Consider the following 27,423-nt stretch of genomic DNA (forward strand, 5'->3'; position numbering starts at 1 on the left):
AGAGAAAAAATGGATTTTCCAAGACAGACTCGGTTTACACCTGCAGCCACCCCCACAAGGGCTTCAATTAACCAACCGCAGGTTTTGTCTAGACGTTGGTCAGCCAGCATCTTCAGTTTCAGTTGCTTAGCAAGTTCTGTTACTTCAATGACCCCACAGTCCTATGGGCATTTTGTAAAGTAAGCAGGCTGACAAGCCCATGTGTGCTGCAGGATAGACCACAATAATTTAAAGTGTAGCTGTAGGCCCCAATTCAGGAAAATTGGCACATGCTCAACTTTAAGCAGAGAAAAATTGAGTAGGGATGCTTTCCTGAATTGGGGTCCTAAGAATTAAAAAAAAAAAATAATCAAAGCGTTTAATTTCTACAGTGTCTCAATTTTCTGTATCAAGCGTGCTCTGTCTACAAGTGAAGGAAAGTTTACAAGTCTATCTACAAGTGAAGGAAGGTGTCAGGGAAGAAAGGAGAGAGAGGAAATTCTCTCGTTCTTGAGTGCAACAGTGTTACAAATACCATTACCATAGCATGTTAAAACTACCTTCAGGAACTGATCTTGCAAACAGGTTGAACTAAAATGTTTGGGCTGACTTGCTACCAACCCGTATGGATGGGCCATATCTTTGTTTGCGTGCATGTGCGAGAGAGATGTGTATGTGTGTGTAAGATTCATCCTGTTCACACTGTCTTGTACAACCATATTAAATTAAAGGGGTTTCAAGATCACTCCCCGTATTGCCAACAAGGGTTCAAAAAGTATGAATCAGGTCTCTCCAAAATAATGAAATTTTAAACAAATAAATATTGGGCTCTTTTTATTTGCCTCCTGATCTTTGATTTTTTTTTTTTAAAGAGTTTATGTTTTCAAGGTTTTCATTGCTACCATCAGAGCTAGAAACTTTCATGGGGGGGGGGGGGGAAGTTGAGTGTCTTCTGTGATCATGTGTCTCAAGATAAAAATTCCCGAAACAATTTTTTAATATAGCCTATTTTGCAAGGCAGATTGGGTCTTCAATATGAAGCTATAGAAGCAAGGAAGAAATCAAGATTTCACATCAGCAATGGAAACAGTCACCAAGGGACTCACATGGGGAGGTCAGAGAGAGGAACTCAAAAGAAAGGAGCAGAAAACATTTCAATCTGGGTGTGGTGCTATGTACCGAAGAGAAGAGTTTTTAAAATCACACCCTGATGTTTCTTTTTTATGGTGTTAAGGTAATAAATGAACCACAAAACTGAAGTGAAAAGAAATTGGGGGCAGATCCTCAACCTGTGTCAACTGTTCTAACTCCATTGAAGTCAACGTAGCTGTGACTGTTTTCACCAGCTCAGGGTCTGGCTCTTGAAATTTAACTAGCCAGATCTCATTGGGCTTTTATAGACTATTGTGTCAACTTTTCAAAGTTCTTCCTCCCAGGCTCCCCAGATTCACATGGTTACAGATAAACTGAACTACATTCCAGCCAGGGTGGAATTTGTTTTCTTTTCATTAAAAATAATAAAAGTTCCATTTCAGTGCTGCAGGAGCATAAACATCACTGTACTATAAATCCTATTGCACTCAGAATGCCACAGGGGGGTTCTGAGAGAGAGTTTTGTTATGTACAGAAACCTGAAACTAGTGCCCTTGTTTTTAAAGTTTTCGCTCTGATGAAATTAGGGTTGGATCTTGGGGACAGGGAACGCTGTTGTCCAAAATATTGCAAACTGGGTTCTCTAAAAGGGAAGGAGTAGAACTTTTTTCCACAACCTCTCTCACCTTTGACAGCTGTCACTGTGACTCTGGGCAAACAGAACAAGCAACTTTTGCTGACCCACCATGGCTATGTATCAGTTGGCTAAGAGTCTGCTGTCCAGAGAGAGGTACTAAGAGCTGTGTTACTGAAACACCTCTATTCAGAGATCAAATATCTCCCTACTTGCCTTCAGCATGAAGAGCAAGAGACCCAATCTGCACTAAAATTATTATATCTATATGTGCAGGGCTTGAGAAATCCACCTCATGTAGGAGGAAAAGGAATCTTTAGCTCAAAGACTGCAGAGCTCTGGGCATGTGCAGTCAACTTCTGCAGAACCAGTGGTCACAAAGAAAGCCTCCCAAATACAAATTGACAATAACGGAAGTAGTGTTGTTTTCCTAGGACTGCTGAGACAGCCCCAGTGCTGCTGCTGCTACTACTGTTAGAGGCCACCACTGCAAGAAGTGGAATGTCTTCTGGGGAGCTGTTACATCTCCCTTGAAATGGCAAAGTGGCTGAAGACCAGTTGGGAATGGAGATTGAATAGAGTGTCTCATCCCAAGTGAGTACTTAGATACACAGAAAAACCTAAATTGACTGTTCTAGGTAGAGACAAACAAGGTGGGCGAGATACAGCTTTTAATGCACCAATTTCTGTTGATTAGATAGAAGCACATTTTCATGGTGAGGAAGCTTGATGTCTCTCCTTTACCTAACCATGCTGTGCCTGATCTAGAGAGAGGACTTCAGTATCTAGGCTGTTAAGAGGTAAAATATGGCTGAGAGCAAACATTGCTATGAGAACATTAGCTTTTTCATTCAATAGAATTTATGCTGTTAAATGCATATCATAAGATATACAGGAAATGCATCATGGCTGAGGTAACACTACTACTAGGACCATAACTTTTTCATAGTCTGACTTCTGAGCATTTAAAATTTGCAACCTTAATATTATGAGGTGTCTGTTTTCATATTCTAGATAGATTTCTTTCTAGGGCATTATGAGACACTGGACTATTTTAACTTCTTTTTGTACAGATAGGAAGTTGCTTGCTTATGTTTTTGCTGCACCTTTGTGTCACTTGATCAAGTGGTTTCTGTTTATACGTTCAGGCATACCACACAGGAGACTGTTGATCACCAGGTATCCAGACATGCAATTGGAGCAGCACTCAGCTTTACTATCAGGACACTGAAAATGGCCTTTGGCTACTACTGGCAGCTCCGTTTTCTGTATAAACTAAGAGCTCTGCATTGGTGAATTCTTAATGCTGGAAGCAAAAGCTTTGATGAGATTTGTACGAATCAACTGTATCATTGCACCCCTCAGCTTGGAATTCTTGTCTGTTTAAGTGTTATTGTCACTACAGACTCCAGCCAGTTTTCAATTCTTCCACTGTCTGACTTGTCCCCTCCAGGAACATTTGGAAGTTTAGAGCTGAAAAATAAGCAATTTTGCCAACAACAAACTTCAACAAATAGGATCTGGTGTCAGTGCGTGCATCCCCGCGTAGTGGTGCAATTTGTCCTTCTGCGCTGTATCTATTGCAAAAGGAGTTGCAAACAAGAGTACAATACTATATGTGCTCTGGAGGAATAAGGAAATTCCCCCACGTGATAAACAGAGAGATACTTACAGTGGTTGGGAAATAACGGCTGGTTTTGAATTTCTTCAGGGCCATGGAGCACGTGTAGGTGCCAAAGAAGAGGATAAAAGACATGAGGGTGATGTCAGGGACATAGTTGCAGTTGTTGCCCACAAGGTAGCCTCCATATTTCCAGCACTCCTTCTTTGTCAGAGATGGCCAGTCGACTGTGTTATTGTACTAAAGAGCAAAGAAAATATCCCATGAAGCTGTGCTCTGTTATATTAACTCTGCTATTCACTAAAATAGCAGCTGGAACAGAGAGCCCAGAGCTACAATGATATGCTCTGAGGATGAAAGTCTCTGCAGTGGTGTGGCTGTTTACTGAGTAGTGAGTGAACATAAACCGGGCAGCAGGGCAGGTGCGTGTGCACAAACAAAAGGCAAAGCTGGATTCCCCCTCAGATTTTTAAATTTAAAATGTAAGTCAGTGATACCAACCAACAATACAAATCTCTTCAGCGAGAATATCGTTTCATGCCTGTCCTCTCCAGTGGATAAGGAGAACTGCCTCTTTCTCCACTGGCAAGGCCTCCCCAATCTTTGTCAATCCCCTCAGCCAAGCATTGTCTAGCTTCCCTGTGGCTTGCCTGATCAAGCTGGAAACCAGATGCAGAGTTCTGATGTGCAAGTGGAACAGCTGGCCTGAGACCCAAACTCAACACTCAGATTTAATTTTCTCTAGTTCACTTCTTGCCCACAGCACCTAATCAAAACCTATTCCTATCAGAGAAGCCACAACAGGCCGGCCCTCTAGCAGAAGAGACCCCATGCACTTCCTCAAAGTGGGTCCCAAGACTGCCTGATGTCGTTTGACAGTAGGAGGCTTCCACTCCAGAGCAAGCTCTGAGCAGCAGCAGCACCTCAGACCCCTCTGTAACGGAGTTATGAGCATCACCTCCACAAAGTTCTCATGTTTTATTGGTCTGCATTGAGCTACTGATGCAAAGTCTGATTAATTCTGGGTAACGTGTAGCCCTACCGGTGAACCAACACACTGGCCCTTCACACATTCCTGGTTTTATATTGAAAACAAAGCTCTAATTCAGTTCTGGGGTTCCTCTATATATTTCATAGAAACCCTCAGTTTACCAGTGTGTGCAGAGCACAAAATGGCCAGAGAACATCAGACTCCACCACAAAATGCACGTCTCAGTAATCACATTAAATTGCAAAGTACAGAACTGCAAAACAGTTCCCTTACCAGACTTTGTATTGGGCATCGCCAGGCAATCTGAGCCTTGGATTTCTTATGGCTCATTTTAACACTGCTGCATCTAGTACTGTTCAGAAAACTGTAGCTGCCAACAATAAAATTGCAACCTCCTTTGAGAAAAGGGGATGTATGATTTCACTGATCTTAGTTTAATTACCATCGAAAAACTGAACATAAAAATAAGTTTGCCTAAATCTGGCCAAAAAAAAAAAAAAATCTATGGAATTCTTCCCCCAAGTGGAGTTACCCAACACCTGACAGGGAAGTGTTCCTCTTTTATATATATCTATATATCTATCTGAGAGACCCCCTGACTTTCAGCTCTGCTGTCTGTTGTACCATACATAAAGACCCTGCATGGATTTAGTGGCAATATACAAGATAAAGTTTGACTTTCCTTTTTGGGGCCATTACAAAAGCACAGTAGTGGAATGTGTCTGTATTGAGTCTTAAGGCATTCCCTGCAGTAAGGTTTTAAAGCACCAGTTCACCTGGAACTCAGTACAACTCCTACTGAAAACAAATATTTCCACTGACTTCTGTGGGACTTGAATTGGGCCCTTTTTTATATAGTAGCACTGGAAAAGATTCTACATGTGAGCAAATCTTAATTGCATGCACATGAATTCAAATATTTTAAAACAGATAACGTTGTAATTCCCAATAAGGAACACAATTTGTACTTATAATTACATTATAGACTCATTTCCTTGCGTGGTTATGTCAGAAAATGATCTATTGCCTAATACTCAGCAGAGTTTATGGAGTTCTCTTCTCCTCTCCCCATGTGTACATAATTCTCAGCAATGTCAGTGTGGTGAGAAGGAGAGAACAAATATGAATGCATAGGGAATGAAGAATACAAAATGTGTATGTGCATCATCAGAATAAACTTGTGAGAAACAGATGTGGGCAGTTTAAAGGGACACATTCCACTCAAAATACAGTGTTAAACAAAACTGAAGTAGTTTCAGGTAGCTACACCTATCCTCGAACCTCCTGCCAATTCTGGGGGGAGTTTACAGTCACATTTTCCTATTTCAAAAACATGTTTTCTGCCTTACACTGCAAAAAAACTCAAATGGAGGAAACTGACTAACAACAGAAGCAGTGAAATGAGCTATACACAAAGTGCTGTTAAATGCACAAAGTCCACAAACAAACAAAAAGAGAAGACTATTAATCTTTTTAGTTACAGGAATCTTAGATGTTGCTTATTACTATACTAGTCACAACATTTTCAGATTGAAATAGGAGATACAATATGATGGCATTCCCTTAAACAACCACACAAGGAATCAGGAAAAAAAAAATCAGTTGCTTAGAAGTGGAATACTGTACTAGTGGATAGACAAAACTGTACTGAAACCTTGGAGATATTTTAAAAGTACTGATTCACAACCCGGAGATGCCTACTGTTGGAGGATACACACACGTAACCACAGTATGTGTCTGTTAGTATCTCATACACTTATATACATGTATCAATATACATCAAGCATGCAACTAAACATTGACCACATATCAAATTGTGTTGGAAGGCTGCTTGTATTATATTGCAGCTTCCTCAGCAAATTTCACCAATCCAGAAAGTTGTAGTTGAACTGAGGTGTGATTTTGCTGACAATGATGGAGGGTGTAGGGAAGGGGGGGAGACTATCAGTTATCCACCTGACAAGGTGCTGCCACATTTGCTCTCTCAGCATTTTTTCTCTCTGAAGCACAAAGAAGCAAAAACAGGGAGAAATCCTGTTGACAGGAAACCCATCTGCCTGGACTGCTAACTTCAAGCCTGGAACAAAAGGCTAAGTGGGTGGGTGTTTTCAGAGCAGGGAGATAAAGACAGAACTAAGATTTTGTGCCTGCCTCCCACATGCTGATTTTGAATGTGTATTCCTGGAGGGTTAAACCACTAGGTCTTGGACGCCAATGGCTTCATAAATGCACAACTCTAGAGCGTTAATTGAATGTTTCAAAGAAAATGAGTGTTCGGGTCACCAGACACACAAAAGACAAAATGAAGGTTTCCTCATGAGCCCTTTCCCCATTACCATGTCGTTAAAATAAAACAAACACCCATCATCAGAAGCATTTGCCATTAACTAAATCATTCAAGAGGCAGCACATCTGAAACTGACAGGTACACTGAAGGGCTCTGTACTCTGAAGTACCAGAGTCTGTTCAGAGATTTAAAATAGATGGAAAGTTTTTGGACTACTTGGTTGCACTGTCGTTACCCAAAGAATCACAATGTTTTATTACAGAGGTTTCCTTTTCCAGCTTTGAGATTAGACCGCAAGCACTAAGCGGGCAACACATGGACCAACAAGATGACCTTCCACTGTGGCTGGCTGTCAGTGGAAGTACATTGGTAAGGGTTCTGCACCAGCGGATAAATGAGATATGCCATTTTCAGATACAATTGGGATGTCAACTCCAAGAAGTACCCTGAAGCTCTCTCACTTTGTCACAGTACATTCAAAGATTCAGCACATTTGCTTCCCTGGCTAACTGTCTACAAGGATTTATAATAGGACTGTTCTTCCCAGTCCTAACATCGTCACGTGCCCCTAACAATTTGTTTTGTTCTAAAACTATAAGGAAGCTTAGTGCTAGAGGGAAAACACTGAGTTGGTCCTGGAGTTATTTCTCTACACTGGCACATGCAAGGGAACAGGGATTAATCTCTGGGTCCAGTGTCCAACTCCCCCGGGCTGGGAGAGCTACCGAAGCAGCTTGTTCAGCTCCCGAAATGAGAGCGCTGCCTGATGGCTCTCTCTCTGGCTGATCCAGAAGAGATGCTGATCAGCTCTGAAGGGAGCACCGGCCAGTCCTACTAAGTCGCAGGAAGGATGGTAGCATGTGGGGCTTTAAGGGAGGGGGATATCTGGTGCTGTGGACCCTATCCCACAGAAGAGCATCTGGAAATATGACCTGCTGGGTTATTTGCACCAGCTTCCTCTTCTGAACTGGGCTTTTTTTATATCTTCACCCCTCTAAATTAGTCACTTTCCCCTTATGCACTTCTCCAGCCATTCCCCAAGCCTGAAAATCGAATGCAAACTCCACAAATAGCGAGAAGAGCTGTTCTTCTTAATGAAACTGAAGTAGCAACTGGCGTTCTTTTCCTGACAGGCGGCCTCCAGAGCCTTGACAGGTAGTGTTGTACTAGCGCTTGGGGCTGCTCATCATTTTTAAAAGCATCATTTACTATGAAGGGAAGCTGAACAATTAGGACCCAATTTTCAGTCCCAGTGAAAGAGCGGAACTCAGCTGCTGAAGTACCACAGTGACTGCACATACGCACAGTAACAAAATCATGGAAGACTAAAAGGAGACACCAGGAAGGCAGCGTAGTCCAGCGCACAGGGGAACTAGGTGGGAATCAGGAGACCTAGTTTCTATTCCTGGCTCTGCTATCAACCGGCTGGGTATCCTTGGGCAAGTCACTTGGACTCTGTCTCCTCCCCTCCACACACCCTTTGTCTTGTCTATTTAAGATTGTAAACACCTTAGGGCAGGGATTCTCTCTTACTAGGTGTAGCACAACAGAGCCTCAATTTCAGAAACAAAAACAAAAATAATAATGAAGAAAACCCAGCCAGCAGCTCTGCATCCTTAGGTTAAATTTCCTGTTTTAAACTTAGTCTTCGTTCAGGAAAACCAAACAAAAGCTTGAAACCACCATGTTATATTCTTTTCTCCTTCTCTTCCAAAAGTTTGCCTCCCAGGTGAGCGCTCACATGCCCAAACAACAGCAAATTAAAGTTTGTAGTGAGAGAACTAGTACCGCGGTCCTTGTTAACATCTTTAGAACTACAACCCTGAGCAGATCTGCGTGGGAAGGTCCCTCCAGCCACAAGGAGTTCATTGGCCTCATGGGCACAAGTGCTGACCTATACAGTCATAGACTCATAGTAGATCATGGTTGGAAGAGACCTTAGGAGGTCATCTAGTCCAACCCCCTGCTCAAAGCAGAACCAACCCCAATCACAAGGATGAGGCTTACTGTTTGCAAGTAATTAACAATACTACAGCATTAATTTTGGTACTATGATGCTGTTTCCTATTAGGCAAAAGGTAACACCACTGTGAGGATATTAATGGTGTCCAAACTATATCTATAGCACCATAGGAGGGCATGGCACTAAGACATCACAGACAACCTCCCTGCCCTAACATTTTTAAGATCTAAGATGGACAATAAACATACAGCGGCAGGGAAGAGGGAAGTGACATGAAATCATGCAGCTCAAATTGTTTACGTCTGCACACATCTCGTGAGTTCCACTAGCGTTTCAGATTTTTGGGATATCCAGAATTATAATATATTTTGTAAAATTAGGCACCTATCCTCCTATGCCTGCACTGCTAGCAGTTGAAAAGGCCTCTGAAAGAAGGGAGCGTACCTCTGTGGGCAAACCACATATCATAGGTGCACAAATCGCACTACGGGTAAGAGGAACACTTAAAATCAAACTCAGTTGTAAAGTACTGGATATGCTGCGTCATGGTTACGGGAGAGAAAGTGAGATGGTAAGCTCACTTACATCTGTGCCACCTTTTTCCATGCAAGGCCACAGTCTCAAACAGCAGGTGATACATCACATGTTCCCAAAGCAAGACTGGAAAAACAACGTAGGCGTAACTATCCAGGATGGGATTGTGCTTTGATTATTTTTAATAAAAGGAGCAATAACTCCCTCTCTGGCTCTTTGCAATGGGACTAGAACGTTGCTTAGAAACCGCCCCTCTATTTTTAATCCATTTTTTGGAGTAAAAGCGCCAGTAGTGCAGAGGTGCCAATCTATTCCAAACACATAATTGAACAGCACACTGAGGTTTTCAACGCCGGCTTTCCTGTAAGCCTCACTTACCTTCTCAGCAGAGGAACTGGTCAGCCAATCAAGTGGCGCTGCTGTCGTCTCATTAAATACTGAGCTATTATCTGAAAGAGAAGACAGAAAATGAAGCGTTGTGAAAGTGGTGTTTAAACAGCTAGGAATGGGAACAAATTTAAGATGTTAAAAAACTATCATCATTTATTAAAGTAATAGCAAATAATATTTGCTGTCGTCTTAGCTCAAGTGAAAACAGCCAAAAGGAATGTTTGGAAATGACCCACAAGTCCTGAGGGCTTGACTGCCTGCAAAAGTTAGCTTGAGTTAGTCCATCACTCAGATTACTCCATTGGAGCTGCCTAGCTCAAGTGAGAGCAACCAGATGGCAAAATGACACTGGAGAGCGACACAGAACGATTTCATTAGCGTCTCAGAGCGACTGGATTAGCAGCTGATGAGTTGTTGTAACTCAGCTCTTGCATCCTCATAGCACAAGAAGTTGGAGCATCAGCAGCACTCCAGCTTCAAACACTCCCCCAGTCCCCATTGCCAGGACAGCTCGAGCGTCGAGCACTCCTGAATCTGAGATGCAAATTTGTGAGCGGGGACTGGACAGGCATCAAGTTAGGGGGAAAATTCAAGTTATAGCTTGCGCTAACATTGCAGTGAAGACACGTCCTAAAAAATATAGCATCATAAGAAACCTCGGTAACACTTCATAATTAAACCTGTACGACTGCTTTTGGCATTGACAGGGAAATAATAGAAGTAATCACAATGGATTACTTTGCTATTCACGTGACAAGACTATGCAACTTCACTGGTATTTCATTGTAAACTCAGAATTCATAAATGCCCATTTGTTCCAAATTTAAACTTCTTGGCTACAGGACATGATAAAACTTTTAAAGTCAAACAACCAAAGGAGCAGTCGATAATACTAGCCAGCAGCTTGGTAAATAAACATAGTCACAACTCTCACTGTGCCACAGATATACCCTACCCTATGAACTTTACCACTGTAGCATTACAAGTCAGTTGGGTTTTTAAGGTTCATTTAGACAGAGGACTGTGCCTGAAAGTGATACTTTCCAAGCATGTTTCTGTGTTTTGCAAAACTCAAATAAATACTTTTATCATCAATAAGAATATTTCAGTTACGTTAAAACAGCGCACAGTATAAACCGTACTGCATTAGAGAAACTAAACAGGTAGGATTTTGTTGTATAGCACTATGATAGCAAGGTAGATTATATAACTAATGGGATATATTTAAATTTAGAGAAGATTTCCAGTTCTACAACAAGTGAGTTATCCTCCTTCTCCTTGCGAAGATGTCATGTATTCCTGCCCTAAAATTCTACTCCAGATTTTGCAAGCGGATTTCCATCAGGATCATATTTCATCCCTATTGATACAGGCCTAGCATGGAAACATGTTTGTATCTCAAATTCAAACCTATTTGGTAGTGGGGATGAAATGCAATCATGAAAAATATACCAATCAAGAAATGTGGAGTGAGGATTTGGGCTTGAATACATGAAACATTCCCCTCCTTCAACAACAGCACTACAGACAATGCAGTAAATGTCTCTTCTGGCATTGTTTCAGGCACTAAAGTTCCTTTTTCAGCATCTCCAATCATGTCAAAATCCTATGTGCAGACCTGACATACCAGGTAAAAGATCTATCACACAGAATAGTTTGTTCCCCCTGAGCAGAAACACACAAGAAGATAGAGTCCAACAATTACCATTGCACTGTCACATCCTAAAATGAAGGCCAGCACTGAAGGACTGCACTGAACTGAAACCAAGAAGTCATAATCTTGTAAGCCTGAAGTCCGCTCCACCACTTAGCAACCTCTCCCCTTTTCATAGCATACACTCTTCATTATCTACTCAGGCTTCATTCCTGAAGGACTTCTCTACCTCTCTATTTGTTGTGCTCATCACTGTGGTATTGGGAAGCCTTACAAAAATTTACAAAGCCAGCAGCATCTAAAAGCAACATGTTGCATTTCTTTCCTCTAGTCCCTCCTATCCCTAAGTACATAGCAATGGATTGTCTTTGTTCTGTTTCCTCCAGTGATTCTTGTCCAGCCCCACTTCTTTCTTCCCCATAACCTTCCTTGAGGTGGTAGTTACGGGGAAAAGCTACATTCAAGAGATGGGTCTTACAATGAGTCTGTAACATGGTAAAATTCAAGGCTATTCTAATCTCTAGTAGCAGCTGTGGGCCAACCACAGAGAAACCCCTATTCCCTGCTTTCACCATTCTCACTTTCCATCTTTATAGTTCTCTTGTTCCTGATGATTGCAGTTGTTGTGGTACCAGTAAGACCTCACTGTTATTGGAGAGATGTTGCTGGAGATAACTTGGACCCAAGGCTATTAGGTGGCTGGAGCCAACCCAGGAGACTGAATTAAATCCAAATTTCTGTGGCAGTCAGTGCAGTCTGGAGCATTTGAGCGGTGGCGTTCATGTCTCCACGCAATGCTAAGCAAGCAGGCAGACACACGCTGAACTAGCTGGAGCCTCCTCAGAGCAGCCCCACTCATTCCCAGATTCAGGGCATTGCAGTAATCAAGCGAGGAGTTCATGAGTAGCATAGGCGAGTTGTGTTCAGGGCCATGTCAGTCAAGATGGAGTGCAGCTTCATGGCTAGCCATATAGGGAAGGAGCCTTTTTTGGCCAGCAACAGAGTCCAGAAGAGCAACAAACAATCCTCCCACTCTCCCTCACCCCGCCCAACCCCCAAATTACATACTGGGACACATTTTCTGTATAATATCCAGACTGGTTGAGTGCAAGGATCAAGCTCTTGAAGGGAAGTTCTCATGTACGGGGACATGCAGTGACTCCAGGGTACCAAAAATCCTGCTGACAATGTCAACAGCTTTGTTTTTAATGTGCACCTTCTTCCTCCGTCCCCTAGAACAAGGCCAATCAGGCTTGCGGTGAGAGACGTCTCTCTATCCTCCATCATGAAGGTAAGCATGGTATGAGCATGTTTCAGTGCCACCATATGGGAGAAACTTCCATAGAGGAGGTGTCACTTGCAACATAATGCAACCTGCTCACCTAAAATTAGTCCTTGTTTGGCACTAACTGAACAGAGGACAAGCAGCCATGAGGCATCAGCTATATGTGCTGAAGGCAGAACTCTAGGATGAGAGCATCTAAACATCAGTCACCCCGTCAACTGACTGACAGGGGCATCTCTAGTGAACGGGGACATACAATTACTAGTCAAGCTCCAAGTTGCGTTAGTTTAAAAGGTGGGGGGAATCTTTTGTGGCCATAAGCATACGTAGAAGAGTACACCAGGATGATGAAGGAGAAAAATCAACGACAATGAAACTCCCTGTTCGCTCTTTGCAGGCAACGCCCTGCCAAAAGGCCCGAGATGCAATTCTATGGAAATCTTGTTCCGTGGCCTTCTGAAGCTGCCATGTGCAGAGCAGGATGTAATAACTTACAACGCAAACAGAGCGCTGGTTCAACAGCTCTGGAACCAAATCTTAATTGCAACAAGAACAAAAACAACTGAAAGTATAAATCTCAGCATGAGCAAAGACCTCTCTCTCACCATCAGCTGAGCTGACTACTTCCAGAGTCAATAAAACCTTACCTGAACCTACTTTACAAAAACAAACCTCACAACACCACAGTCGCTGGCAATTTATCACCCTCTTGTATTTTCACACCCAGTAAGATTTGATATGTTCTATATGTATAAGAAAGAACACAGGGAAGAGATCACCTACTCCGGAGTTACGCAAAATCCCCTAGAATTAGGGATGTCTTTTACCTAATCTGCCATTTGTCTTTTTATTCCATCTTCTGATGCTTACGGTAAAGTTAGGGGGACTGAGTTTTTTGCTGACAATAAAAAAGTATTATAATGGGTGTCGTAGTCCTGCTTATGATACTTTCTGCCATGAGGCTTTACAGCCCTGAGATGTGTTCTGAAGACACCGATAGTATCACTAGGATTCCAAGTTACTTTGGGCCACAGTCTGATCCCCTTGCTCATGTTGAGTTGCACCTTCCTCCTTAGACTGAATTTGGAGGAACTTCCTGCAGAGTAAGGGCTGGTCTACACTGAAAACTTACATTGGCAAAGCTACATCGCTCACAGGTGTGAAAAATCCACTTACCTAACTCCTGGTGTAGACTCTGCATCAGTGACAGAGGCATCATCTGCTGCTTTGGGGCATTCACCATTGCCCTGCACCTTGTACAGTCACTGATGCAGGGCAGAGTGGGTGTAAAATGCTACAAAATCATAATGGTAGCATTTTACACCTACGTTGCGCTCGTAGAGGTGACCATGCAAGGTGCAGGACAATAGAGAGTCAGGCCTTTTACATTTAATGAGCCTAGTGGTACAGAGTGAATCCAATTACCATAGACACATATGTTCTCAGAATAAAGAAAAACTAGATAAGCACATTTCTAGATCTTCAAAAACCACTGAGTGTCCTGGCCCTTCCTGTTCTGCATGTCTCCTCTCAACAACAGCCCCACTGTGGGTTTTCAGCTCACTTCACCCATAACTGCACTGCTTTTCACTTTCACTTAGTATTAAAGATACTAAGCAGGGAGGTTTACAATGACCTGGCGTTCATTTTTGCAATAGAAAAAGGAACAGCGAAAGAGGTGCAAAGCTTAGGGAAAGCACAACTGAAAGCCGAGACAGCATCTAGCGTTCCTCAAAAGAAACTATTCATCTGTGACCATGCCACCTTTTGCCTTTTTAACCTACCCTTTCTGTGTTACATAAAGACTAAATAAGAGGATTGAACACCTCTCAGTGGAGTCATTTATTACACATTTTAAAAGAAAGCAGACACTGATTAAAGAAAGGATGATTATGGAGTTGTTTTAGCAGGTATTAGTAATGATGTCTAGAAGAAAATGCTGTCAGTGGTGGTTACAGAAGGGAACCATGAGCCAGGACTTGCTCCCTCCTCTGTTAATGACTAGCCAAGTAGTCTTGGTCAAGGCCCTTAGGGGCAGATCCTGCCACTTTAATTCTCCTTAAATAGCACCTTATGGGTAGATACACTGAAATCAATGGGATCATTCACAAAGTAAGATACCATAAGCCTAGCAGAAACTGACCTTGAATCTCTCTGTAGTCAACTTCTTCATTGGTAAAATGCATATCAATACTCTGATTGAAGCCTAGGACGGTAAGCAATAAAATGCCTATCAAGTGCTTTATAGAAGCAATGAAGTATTGGAATTCTATTTGCACAAAATTAAAGTTTTAAATCTCAACCCTATTTTTTTCCATTTCCAAAAGGCTCCTCTTTTCAAATTACCGTGGGTCCGTTTTCGATACCCTTCACTCTCACTGAATAGCACCTTACTCCACGTGTCGCCCTGCTGACTTCAGCGCAACTACTAGCAGTGTAAAGTGTTACTCGTTTTAGGCATCAGGATCTGCTGCCATGAGACTCCAGGCACTGTTGTCATACATATTAAGAGATCCGGAAAGATTAGGTTTTATTGGTAAATGTTGATAACATCAATTTCACCATACACCTCTACACCACACCTCACAGCCTTTCCCCACTGCTGGAGTCTTTCTCTGCGGTGGAGAAGGGCTCTAGCCGAAGAAAGGCAGCGGGACACCTCTAAGAATAATGGCATAGATGGAGAGACCGACATGGCTCTGGCAAGTGGAGAGCTGTGTCGGGTACGTACTGAAGCACGTACTTCAGGCATGTCGTTACTCCTTTATGCTGCGCCTCATGGTCTACGTAGCTGTATTAACCTGTGCTGGGGCACTACACCCGTATGTATGCTGCACGCCGCTGAAAGAAGCACGTCATGCAGACATAACCACAATCAGCAAAAAAAATATTTCCATCGATAATCATCAAAATTTGCAGATAGGCCAAGTGAGAAAAGTGCAGCTTGAGAACTTCTTAGAATTTGATGTAAGGATACTGACTTTGCATATGTTAACATGTGATGTTGACGATTTGTGTTTTAATGCTTATCAAGCTTTAACTTTCTGAATCTGATCATTTAGTGTCATTAAATTGTCTGACCCCTCCATAATTTCCCACAACTGTGAAAATGTAAAATCAATAAAAATTGAAAAAATAAATATCGATATTAGTTAAAATTATAAAAAATTGAAGTTGAATTCTTCCTAGCCTACATATTAACTTTTCTCAAGGAGAAAAGCCAGTTGACTTGGAGAGCCCCTGAGTAGCATCAAGAGAAAACTAAACAATCTATTGTTTGTCATTGCTTACTTATTACAAGGTGCCCTACTGACAGAAATTCTGTCCTGGGGATTTCAGGGGAAGCAAGGGTATCGGCCCAGATCCTGCCTTTGCACAGCATGTTCCCCTCTTGATTCCAAGGTACACATCTCCAGCAATGCTATATGGTTGTGTGTCGTTCACAGGTGATCCACAACAGCAATATAAAACCGTTTGAACTACTCAAGCCAGTGTGTTAAAATGATTAACAGAGTCAAGTAAAAATGAAATTCAGCAGGATAGTGCACCACACTGCATGTAGCATGCAGATCTACAGATATTGTGGTTAAAATGAAGCAGTTTCTTTTGTAGAAAACCATTTATGCTTTAAATAGTACAACGGGTCTGAATACATATAACTTCTTGAAGTCACACAGAGCTCTCTGAATATGGCACACTAGGGACAAGTTAGTGCTTTTACTATGAACAAACCCTGAGAAACTGCAGTGACGCATTCTGTGGCTTTGCCTTTAATCATCATTGGTTTTTACGCATGCCCATCCCAGAAAAGTCAACAATGAGACACAGCATGGAAGCAAACTGCAGGAGGCTGCACACCTTGAAAATGTGCTCTTTCCTACCTGGTGCTTCCCTGCCCACACCCCCATGACTCTGCTGCTGCACGGGAACGGTCTCTCCTAGTAACCACAAGGAGCTGCTGAGTTGGAAAACGATTCATTTAAATACAAATGTATTCCAATTTTTTTTTTTTTAAACAGACTCAGAAGAAAAGAGAACGCTCCCTTTGGCACGCACACGTTTGAGAGAGAGAGAGAGAGAGAGAGAAAAACACATCAATTTAAGGCTTTTGAAAGGTGCCAATTGGCCAGCATCAAGACTGAAGTACTAAACAAGCTATTTAATAAATGAGATATGGCCAGTGGAAACCTCCCTGCTAATGTGCCTCAGACCCAGCCCAAAGGCCCAGCCACAGAGATAAGAGCAGTGGAGCTGGCATGCCCTCTTAACCCCTGGCCTTCAGCTGAGACTACCTAGACGGGTGGCAGTTAATGCCATTGAGAGGGGCGATTTGTCATGCGACACTGTTTTCCAGGAACAAGACTTGCACATTACTTTCCCAGCTTGCTCTGAGCCTAGTGTAAAACCTGGAGCAGATTATTTTCTTCTTTCTTCCAGATGATGTTTCTTCTTTCCATTGTTCACCACAGCTACATATGGGAAATTTCTCCAGTCCTTCCCCCACACTCTGTTAATCTTTGAATCACAAGATTTGTTCCATCCGCAACACTCCAGCAAAAAGCCTGTGACTCAGTGGTCCTTCGGGTACTCTAGATTTACCAGCAGGTATACGCAGAAGTGAGCAGCGCTGCTCGAGTGGCTCCCGTTATTCTGGGCTGTGAGATCCCAGAAGATTATATTGAGAGATTTCTCAGCAGCCCCGAGAGCACTCTGATGGGGGTTACCACAGGTGCCATCTTGTCACCCTTTTTGTTCAAGGTTTAGATGGGGCTATTAGGGGAGGGGAGCAAGGAACATCAGGAGCAGAGTTTTGGTGACCCCCAATTTTGTGGCTCCAATCTCAATGGATCCAGCAGGCATGCTGAAGTCACCGACCCCATGTGTAGAGGAATATGGCTGAGAGCTAGCAGACTGAGGCTCAATCCAGAGAAAACTTGAGGCAACACTGACAGGTTTGGAGAATCAACCAGAAGCGATGGCAGGGATTACAGTACATCTTGGTGAAGGGGCAGTGACTGATGCTTGTACCAGGGTTCAGAATTTGCGGGTCTGACTGAACTATGGACAGCATGTAGATAACCATATTACAGCCATGGTCAGGACTGGCTGTCTCCATTTATGCCTGGGCAGAAGGGTAAGGCCTTATCTTTCCGATGCAGATCTTGGTAATGTCATCCAGGCGTTTACATGGACTGATGTGCAAATCTGGAGGAGTGAGAGAGTATCCTCCATGAAGTTCCAAGCTTGTCCCTTGAATAAGGAATGTGCTAATGCTAGGTAAGGGGGGGAAGGGGTTTATTCATGAGATTTTCTAATTCTTTTCCTATAACTTTGCTTCCTGGTTCAAAATGTCGCAATCTCCCTGTGTGCAGTTGTTAAGTCATCATTACATACCATCCTGGTACTGAAAAACAAGTAATCTGCCAGTTAAAATATTATTTACTCAAGGACCACATTCTTTTGCTAGGAAAGCACGTTGGGATGAAAGACCTGGTTTTTATTGTTATAAGAATATGCTGGCCATAAAAACAATTGGATTCCTCCAAAATAATGTCTCTGTTTTCTCCCAAGGAGCATTAAGGTTATAGGATTGGATTTTCAGAGGTGCCTAAGGGAGTTAGATACCCAACCTCCACTGAAAGTCAATGGAGGTTAGATTCCTAACTCCTTTAGAAGATTTTGAAAATCCCACCTATAGCTCGTTCTGACTGGTGTAATGTGGAGAATACTCTTCTAGCTATGGGCTAGTTATGTCTAGCTTGTGTGTGCTCATGGAGACACAGGATTGCTTCCAAGACAATCAAAAAGGGAAGCATGGTGCCCGGCAGCAGGCAGGCAGAGCCAGGGCTCTGTTCCCCCTACACAGCAGGTGACACAAGGGGCGGGGAATATGCAACATCTCTTAAATAAGTGTAGCAGCTTGTGGGTTCCCCTGTGCACTGAGTTTTGGGAGGCAGAATAATAATTTTTTAATTAATGGAGATATCCTAGCTCCTAGAACTGGAAGGGACCTTGAAAGGTCATTGAGTCCAGCCCCCTGCCTTCACTAGCAGGACCAAGTACTGATTTTGCCCCAGCTCCCTAAGTGGCTCCCTCAAGGATTGAACTCACAACCCTGGGTTTAGCAGGCCAATGCTCAAACCACTGAGCTTGATCCCATGATTCCATGTTCCGTGTTGTGAGGAGCACTGAACTCACACAGATGATTAGGTCTGAAATCCCAGTGCAACAAACACCGTCTATAAAAATTCTGTCAAATACCTCTCCATGTTTTCTTGCTCTCCTAATGTGCCCAGGTGTGTTCTTTTCTTAGGACTCCATTGCACCTTGCACCACTGAGCCCTCAAGGTGCAATGGAGTCCTAAGAAAAGAACACACCTGGGCACGTTAGGAGAGCAAGAAAACATGGAGAGGTATTTGACAGAATTTTTATAGACGGTGTTTGTTGCACTGGGATTTCAGACCTAATCATCTGTGTGAGTTCAGTGCTCCTCACAATACGGAACATGGAAGCATGGGATCAAGCCAGACAGAGGGCCTGATTCGCCGTTGTGAAGCGAATCAGGCTCACAGCATCGACTCCTACACACCAGCCCTTCCCCATGATGTGCGATTGCCGAACTACGCAGTGAGTTTAGGGTGTGCACCAAAGTGTAAGGGCTGGGATGAGACCACATGCACACTCGTGAATTAAACAAAGCCCGAATTCCACCAGAGGCTGGTTTGGAAATCTCTCTAGGGGGTGATGTGAGCAACAGCAAACTACAGTTGTCCCCAAAGACCAGTAATTCATTTATTCTGCCTTTTCTTCTACAATAAATATATGGTTACAATGTAAACAAGGTGAAATGGAAATTCTAAAATCAGGAATTCATGACTGTGATTGAATTAAACACTATCACCCCTCCCCTCCCACCACAAAAGCAAGGATTAGCGACACATTTCCAGGTACAAATCTGTTTTTACACAAGTACGAGGGTTCCCCGCCCCAAATGCACAGAATCGCATACAGATTCCTATTGCACCGCTTCCTTTCCCCACTCCGCCTGGATCCGTTTAACTGAAAATCTAAGTCATTTAAATGGACAGCTTAAAATGCTGTCGGTCTAGAGTGGGATTTTCAAAAGCACTCAGGGTTGGCCTAACTCGGCTCTTCTCCCAATGAGGAATAAATAATAAAGCTACTGCTGACTTTAATGGGAGCAGAGCTGGGCCAATGCTGAGCACTTTTGAGAATCCCGCCCTTAACAAATCTACATTTAATGGATAACAAATACATGACTTCAATGGATCAAGTTACAGTCAACCCGTGGCAGATACATGGATAGCACTGACCTGATTATTTTCCTGTCTGGCAGGTACAATGCTGTAACACTCCGTTTACTTTGTCTGCATGCCAAATTTCTTACTCAGTCGTCATTGTTTAAAATGTCTCAGGAATAACCAACTCACCCATAATGAAGAAAGCTGGCACACAGCATAAAGCATCCTGTTTGTATTTGCGGTTTTTTAGCTGGTTGCTTCCACCTGTATTTCCAAGCTTTAATCTGTGCCTATTAAAACTTCAGTTGCACTACGCACATTCTACAGTAATAGGCAAAAATGTTTGGCCTGATCCCCTACGACTATTACATAAAAATATTGTATTACACACACACACACACACACACACACACACACACACCCCTCTTATTCATATACCAGCCTTGCGTAGCCAATCCCCTGCACTTTGGAAGAAAGGTGCCGTGTATACAGAGACTGTGTCCCCAGCCTGTTGACGTAATGATTGCTTTCAGTCCTTTCCCAGGATCTTAGAGAAATGTCATTCAAAACTAAGGATGACAGATATGTGAGGAAATGAGAACACAGGAGACCATCTCCCCTTCTTGGTAATGATGTACATGATGGCCCCCAGATGCCAGGCCTAGAGAGAAATTTAGATCAGCACTTAGGGTGTAATTCACAAGAGCTATGTGCCACTTAAAGCCTCATTAAAGGGCTTTATTGGAACTTGGTGCTCAGCCCCCCACCCCCGTGTTGGCTTCATCTGCATAGGGTCACAATTTAATGGTTAAATTAGATGTCACAGTGATAGCGTGACAGAGAGAGCACGCAAGTGAGAGCATATATTTGAAAGTCAATGAGCTAATACAGTATTCTCTTACCTGGCTCTGGTGGCATGCAGACACAGGAGTAAAATGTGATATAGTCCACTTTAAAATGGGAATTGATTGGGTAATAGTCTGCTAACTTGATCATCTTCTTGAAAGCATCATAAATGAAGATGAAGCTGATCAGGGAGGAAAATCCCTCTTCTGTGAAGCGGGTGAAGTATTTGACCAGGAAGCTGGCATCAGTAGCAACCAGAACAAGACACTGGAAGGCTGACCACAGGCCAATCCAGAGACGGAACTCCAAGTAATCAAAGTCATGGTCTCTGCAAAACAAGTGTTTTAAAATAGGTGACAATGAGGAAAAAAATCCCTGAGGCTGGATAATTCCAGAAAGGGTTAGAGAACTTCCCAAAGTGAAACTGGGAAATGTATGGATTATAAGAGCTGTGTTTATTAGGATAGATAAAAAGCAATAATTCCTGTAACATTTAAAACAGTAGGCTCGGTCTTTTTTTAGCCAATGATAATGATGGGGTTTAGTTTAACAGCTGAGTTAGCAATTGAACACCTAGGGCTGACCAATTTTGCTTCAGTCTCCATTGCTGTGTATTACCGGTAAACTTGAGTGCTTTTTAGAATAAATAACATGGTTTAGCACTGCAGAAGATCAATGAGAAAATATAAATGGAGACATAAAAGGCCAAACCTCCAACTAGTGCAAATCAGTGTCACTCCATTGACATCAGCTTATACTAGCTGACCATCAGGCCCAAAGTTTACAACATATCTTAGAAAACCAACTGAAAATTAACCTCCCTGACAAATATCACGATCAGGATTCAGAGTTTCCCATGCAGCAGCAAAAGGAAAGCAGGACCCTGCCCTCCTTTAAACATCAATCATATTATCAAAAGAAGAAATACACAAGTCTGAGCTCGGGGCCCTGTACTCAGGGCTTGCAAATTGTAGGGAACAAAGGAATTATCTACAGTATTTGTTATGACTCGGTTTACCTATTTAATATTATCCTGCCTAACTGCATGGAATTAATCAAAAGAGGCTGCTAGGAGGAAGCAAACAGGAATCAAAAACAACAACAAAGATAAGTTCCTGCCAAAATCTTAAAGGAAACAATGGGGGAGCTATTAATTGGGACATGTCCACCCACTGGGCTCCAGCCAGGCTGGAGGTTAATTTTTCCCAGAGCCTAGGATCAAAGAGGCATTAAATCATTAAAAACCCTAGCTGATGAGAGGAGGTGAGCACGCAGCAGCTAGAGATGAGTCTCTGACAAAGAGAGAAAGAGAATGCTACAGAGGCTGTCTGACTCTCCCAGGCCAGGAGCACAGGGGTCTGGATTGAGTGGAACTTATGCAAAACTTGCAAGAAAATAATAAAGTTTAGGTAAGACCCAGGCATAGGCCTTTTGTTGTTTTATCCCTCTCTGCTTGCTACATGCCTTTGGGTGAATAAAATAATGCTTTGTTTTGAAGAAGCTGTTTTTGAGTCCCTTGGACCAGCTGCTGGACTCTCAGGTGCCAAACGCACCGACCCAGTCTAAGGGTGGTAATAGGACTGCGTGATTCCACCCAGAGAAGGGTGAAGGTAGTGGAACCTGCACCAGAGAAGTCCAATTGAGAGGATATCAAAAAGGGGATGAAAAAAACCCTCCGCTTGCTCTGTAACGCAGGTAAAAATCTTTTACTGTAGTTTGAAAAAAGAGCTCTACTCAAGCACTCCTTAGGAATTCAGGACTCGCTTCACATTTAGCCCAGAACCCTAACAGAACAGTGTGTGGCAGCATTACGAGAAGACGCTTTCAAAGTGAGGGGAATGGGGAAATTACCGCCAAGCAAATCTCTGCGTAACAATGTTGAAAATGCCTTTTCCTCATATCTACACTAGTAGCTAAATGGTTTTCAACATTAGATGAGGGATGCAGGGGAACAGTCAGAGGGTAGCCCTAACTGGCGTGTCCCCTTGCAGCAGGCCATAGCATAACAGGCAGTTTCCCTGCCTCAGTTTCCCTGCTTCAGAATCCCCAGAAATAGTCCCCAGAGACTTTCTAAGGGCAAATAGCCCTTGTGGGGTGAATGCATGTAAATCATAACAAAAGTCCCACAAGCATAGCACAGAATTCCCCAGCATAGTCTAAACAGAACATGGCATATACTGCCCCGGCTCTCCTCACTGCGCCCCGGCCCTCCTCCACCACCCAGGCATCCCTCACCAGCTTCTGCAGCCAAGCTCACTGCACACACCAGAGCTCCTTGTGTCCCTCCAATGTCCACCCCACACAAGCTCCCTGTGTGCCAGCCCCCCATCCCTCTCTATTTCAGGGACTCCCTGCACCCACATCCCTATACCATAAACCTGGGCTCAGCGTCCCCTGCATATTCCCCTCCCTCCACATCATCCTCCCACTCCATGTCTAGGGCTCACAAACAGAGAAATACCATCAAATTAAGCACAGGGCCTCACAAGCTCGGCCAACAATAAGCACAGTGCACTTTTTCATTTACTAAGGACTTTCCCATGATTGATTAATTATCCCTCACAGCACCCCTGGGAGGTAAACTTTACCCTCATCGCCATTTTATAGACGGGGGGACCAAGACACAGAGGGGTTAGAAGCCTGATATTCAGAACCATCCGCAGCCTCTCACTGACTTCAGCTCGAGCTATCGGTGCTCAGCTAGCCCGAAAATCAGGCCCTACGCACAGCACAGATCAGAACCCAGGATTTGCTGGCTACTGGTCCTCTGCTCGGAGCATTAGTCCACGTCTCTCTCTATGGGCAAAAAAGGGGCAACTGAAGGGCTGGAAAAGAGCAGCAAACAACAAAGAATGTGCTGTGGTGGTATCTTTGGAGACTACGGATAGAGAAGGGGGATGAGCCAGTGGTCAGAGCACTAGGCTGGGACTCAGGAGACCTGTGTTCAATTCGCTGCTCTGCCACCGATTTCCTCAAGTCACTAAGGATATGTCTGCACAGCGGCTGTGAGGTAGAATTCCCAGCTAGCTCTGCTTGAACTCGCACCTAAAAATAACAGTGTGGCCACTGCAGTTATGGCTCGCTTCCCAAATACAATTCTGCTCAACCCCCTGGGTCCATACTCCTGCAGCCACACGGCTATTTTTAGGCACTAGCACATGTACATCTACCTGAGCTGGGAATCACACCTCCCAGCTGCTGTGTTGATGTACCCTTAGGGGCGGATAATGCATTAAAGATTATGAGGGACTCAGACACTGAGGTACTTATATGGCCCCATTACTGAAGAGGGACACATTTCTGATGTTTTTCCTCCTCTAATCTATTTTACTTCATGCCACCAATAGACTTATTCACATCAGTTTTCTAATGTTTACTTGATTAATCGCAGTGGGTTTTGGGGGAGGAGAAGCATGAAACTTATTTCATAAAATGAAATATCGTCTAATCCAGAGATCTCCACAGAAAACAACCATGCAAACATTTTCTGTAGATTAAGACCTTGATCACATTGCCTTCTATAAATCTTTAGGGAAGGCCTGCTGACATTTATGCCTCTTTGGAGTAGACCCATGGTTTCCACAAAGGACTTTTGAACTTTCTGTGCATCAGTCCATGGAATTCTTTCTAATTTTGTTGCCACTATACAGGGCGTTCTTGTGAGCAAGAAGAACTGAAATGAATTACTGAGAAATCACAGTGTATGACTGCAACGGTCACGTGGCAGTGGCTCTCCATAAATCCCACTGCTACACACCAAAGGGTATAGTCACAGCAAAACCATCTCCTCTTTCAGGAAAAAAGAGCAATATTTTGTATCTCTTGTTTTTTTCTGCTGCTCACAGTACCTGGATTTGGATCAGATCATCCAGGCTAGAGGCATGTTGTGACACCAAAGCGTTGTCCTAATTTATACCAGTGAAAGAAAAAGGAGAGGATGCCCTTCTCTTGCAGAGGTCCCAAGGAGTTGCTTTCGCCCCTCTAATCTATTTACACACACACACGTCTCTCCAGCGTCTGTGCTCCAGGGCTGGGCTGGGCGGAGGAGAGAGACAGGAGACCCACAGTGGACAGAGGGAACCAGGGGTGGAGGTGGGGGAGAAGAGGGGAGTTTTCCCCTGTAGAAAAGGATGTGCAGGGAGCACGGTGCTTATGTTTGGCACCCAGCTCCCAGGCAGAGCCTCCACTGGATTTCCTGCTGACGGGCTCTGTCACCTGAGCCCCTCTCACACGGCCAGGCAGGGAAGAAACTGGCAGCTTCATAAATAGCTGTGGATTTTTTCTGTGGCCTTTTTTCAAAGGGAAGATGGATTTTCTCCCCTCCCCCCCTCTCCAAAATAAACTTGGTGTTTCAATGCCTCAGCAGGTAGCACCACAACTAAGGGCCTGTCTACACTACAGGTTATGTTAGTATAACTTCCATCGCTCAGGGGTGTGAATAAGCCACCCCCGAGTGATGCAAGTTACACCGTCCTAAGTGCCCGTGTGAAGAGCTTCTCCCGCCAACGTAGCTACTGCCTCTCGTGGAGGTGGTTTTCTTATGCTGACGGGAGAGCTCTCCTGTCGGCATAGAGTGTCTTCACCACACACCCTACAGCAGCACAGCTGCATCAGTGCATCAGCTTCTAGTGTAGACCAGCCCTAAGTCTGTGGAGTGATATGAACCAAGGCCGTAGGAGAACACGCTTTTGATAACAAAAAGAGTTTGGGGAGGTAATTTAACCGATTATGAATTTTAATACATACGATATTGCTTGTATTATAGAAACAAATGGGATCCCTGCACAAATGATTTTTGTATGACTGCACAGTGGTATACTACTAAGCTTTGGGGAAAGTTACTGCAGGAAAGAATAGAAGTTGATGGCTGAACTCACAAAAGGGTGAATGGACACTGTTTTGCTAAACATCTCGCTGTGCTGAAATTGATCAGACTCTCTGTCTCAGAGGCTGAGAACAGTGGGTGATCATACGTGCTTCAAACACTAATGATTCTGAAATACTGCTAAATGTGATGAGACAGACACTGAGATCATGCCGTCCTTTGAGGCCCTCATTTAAATTGTATCACATTACTTTCAGACACAGTCACACCACCACAAATGTGGTAAGATTAATGATGAAATCAAGTGGATTCATCCCACTTCTAAATGAGCATCATACAGAACTCTATAGATAGATCACAAATATATTTTTACATGGCAGCATTACTATATCTCAAAAGCATATACAAACATGTCTAATATTTTCCAGGTTGTGTAGAAGAGACAGAGGAATGGTCATATTAGATCATCTTAATTAAAATAGCCTCCAGAAAATAACTAGAATTATCAAGCGAGATTACTGAACATCCACAAAGGTTAATTTCCCTAGAAACCTCGATATAATGAAGGAAGTAATGAAATTACGCTTTAGTTACCTAGACACCTCACTTTATGCCGCCTTTCTTATTGCAATTTACAGCCCTGTTCATTTTAAAAATCTATTTGGCCTTTTCCATGTATAACTACAATCAGTTAAAAAGCTGTCCCGTATTACAAACTGCTTTGGTAGGGAACCCACTATTTCCTTAACACTGAATATTTTTGTATTTTGAAATTCAGATCTTTAACAATACATAATATCATGGATTCTCTCTTTATGGGGAGATGAAAGAGACATGGTTTGGTTGGTTCTGTTTAACTTAACACTCTTCCATTTTATATGGCATCAAAAATGTCAACAGCGCAGCAACTACACCTCTACCCCGATATAACGTGGTCCTCAGGAGACAAAAAAATCTCACCGTGTTATAGGTGAGACCGCATTATATTGAACTTGCTTTGGCTCTCCCAGTTCCTTGCTCCCTGACCGCTCCCCTTCAGAGACCCCCGTCCCTAATCACCCCAAAACCCCACCCCCTACCCAACCCCTCTGCTCCCTGTCCCCTATCCACACACCCTACCCCCTGACAAGTACTCACCAGGACTCACCAGCAGCGGTAGGAAGCGGAGCAGCCCAGCCCCAGCCCGCTCCACTCCGCCATCTCCCAGCCGCGACGCTCCGCTTCCTGCCGTCGGTGAATGCAGGGAGGTTGGGGAAAGGACGCCCCCCCATACTCACCTGTGGCAGGAAGCGGAGCGACACGGCCCCAGCCTGCTCCACTTTCCTTGCCCCGGCCCCAGCCATGTCGCTGCCGGTGAGTGCGGGGGGGATCCCTTCCTCCAAGTCCCCTCCCCCGAGCAACATGGCTGGGGCCGGGGCGAGGGAAGCTGAGTGGGCTGCTCCCAGCCCCCTGCTAATTTCCAGGGCCACTCTGGGACTGCGGGGCCCACAAAAGTGGTCACCCACAGCTCCTGCCTCCCAGACACTGGAGGTGGGGGGAGCCCCTAACCGTCCCCGAGACCCTCTGCCCCTTATCCAACCCCTCGGCCCCGGCACCCTTAACACGCTACTCAGAGCGGCGTGTCAGCGCTTTACCGCCTTGTATGCGAACCCGTGTTATATCAGGTCGCGTTTTATCAGGGTAGAGGTGTAATATTAACAATAACCAAGCTTAGTCCTGATTACTTTAGAACAGCCATCTCCCAATATGTCATGCTACTGGTATTATTTATTGGAATAGCAAATGAAAATTCGATGTTGGTCCTCCACCTAACACAAAGGGGCGCAAATCTGGTTGTGGACTTTATTATTTATATTAGGGTAGCACCTAAACATTTCACAGACAAAGCCCTCTTTGAATTCAGAGTCGATAAACAAAACTATTTAATACAACAAAATCCCATCTAGGAGATTTGGTGACGATATCTATGCATGCCATGGACACTTTTATTTTTATGCATAAATAGCCACTATTTCCATGGACCACCAGTTTAATGGCAAATTCTGCTGGTGGTGAACTC

The 27,423-nt window shown here is 43.6% G+C and overlaps 1 protein-coding gene across 6 annotated transcripts in view; it reads right to left on the reverse strand.

The window, feature by feature from the left end:
• SLC4A4 (solute carrier family 4 member 4) overlaps positions 1 to 27,423 on the reverse strand; it is a 250,479-nt gene that overhangs the window by 32,624 nt on the left and 190,432 nt on the right. For all 6 annotated transcript variants that reach the window (XM_034771668.1, XM_034771667.1, XM_034771665.1 and 3 more), the window contains 3 exons: positions 20,596 to 20,867; positions 9,480 to 9,550; positions 3,378 to 3,566 (listed from right to left, as the gene is read on the reverse strand). In XM_034771668.1, the coding sequence (XP_034627559.1) occupies positions 3,378 to 3,566; positions 9,480 to 9,550; positions 20,596 to 20,867 (532 nt within the window). The remainder of the gene's footprint in view (positions 1 to 3,377; positions 3,567 to 9,479; positions 9,551 to 20,595; positions 20,868 to 27,423) is intronic.

Source organism: Trachemys scripta, chromosome 5 (genome assembly GCF_013100865.1).
Source record: "Trachemys scripta elegans isolate TJP31775 chromosome 5, CAS_Tse_1.0, whole genome shotgun sequence".
NCBI classification, from domain to species: Eukaryota; Metazoa; Chordata; order Testudines; family Emydidae; genus Trachemys; species Trachemys scripta.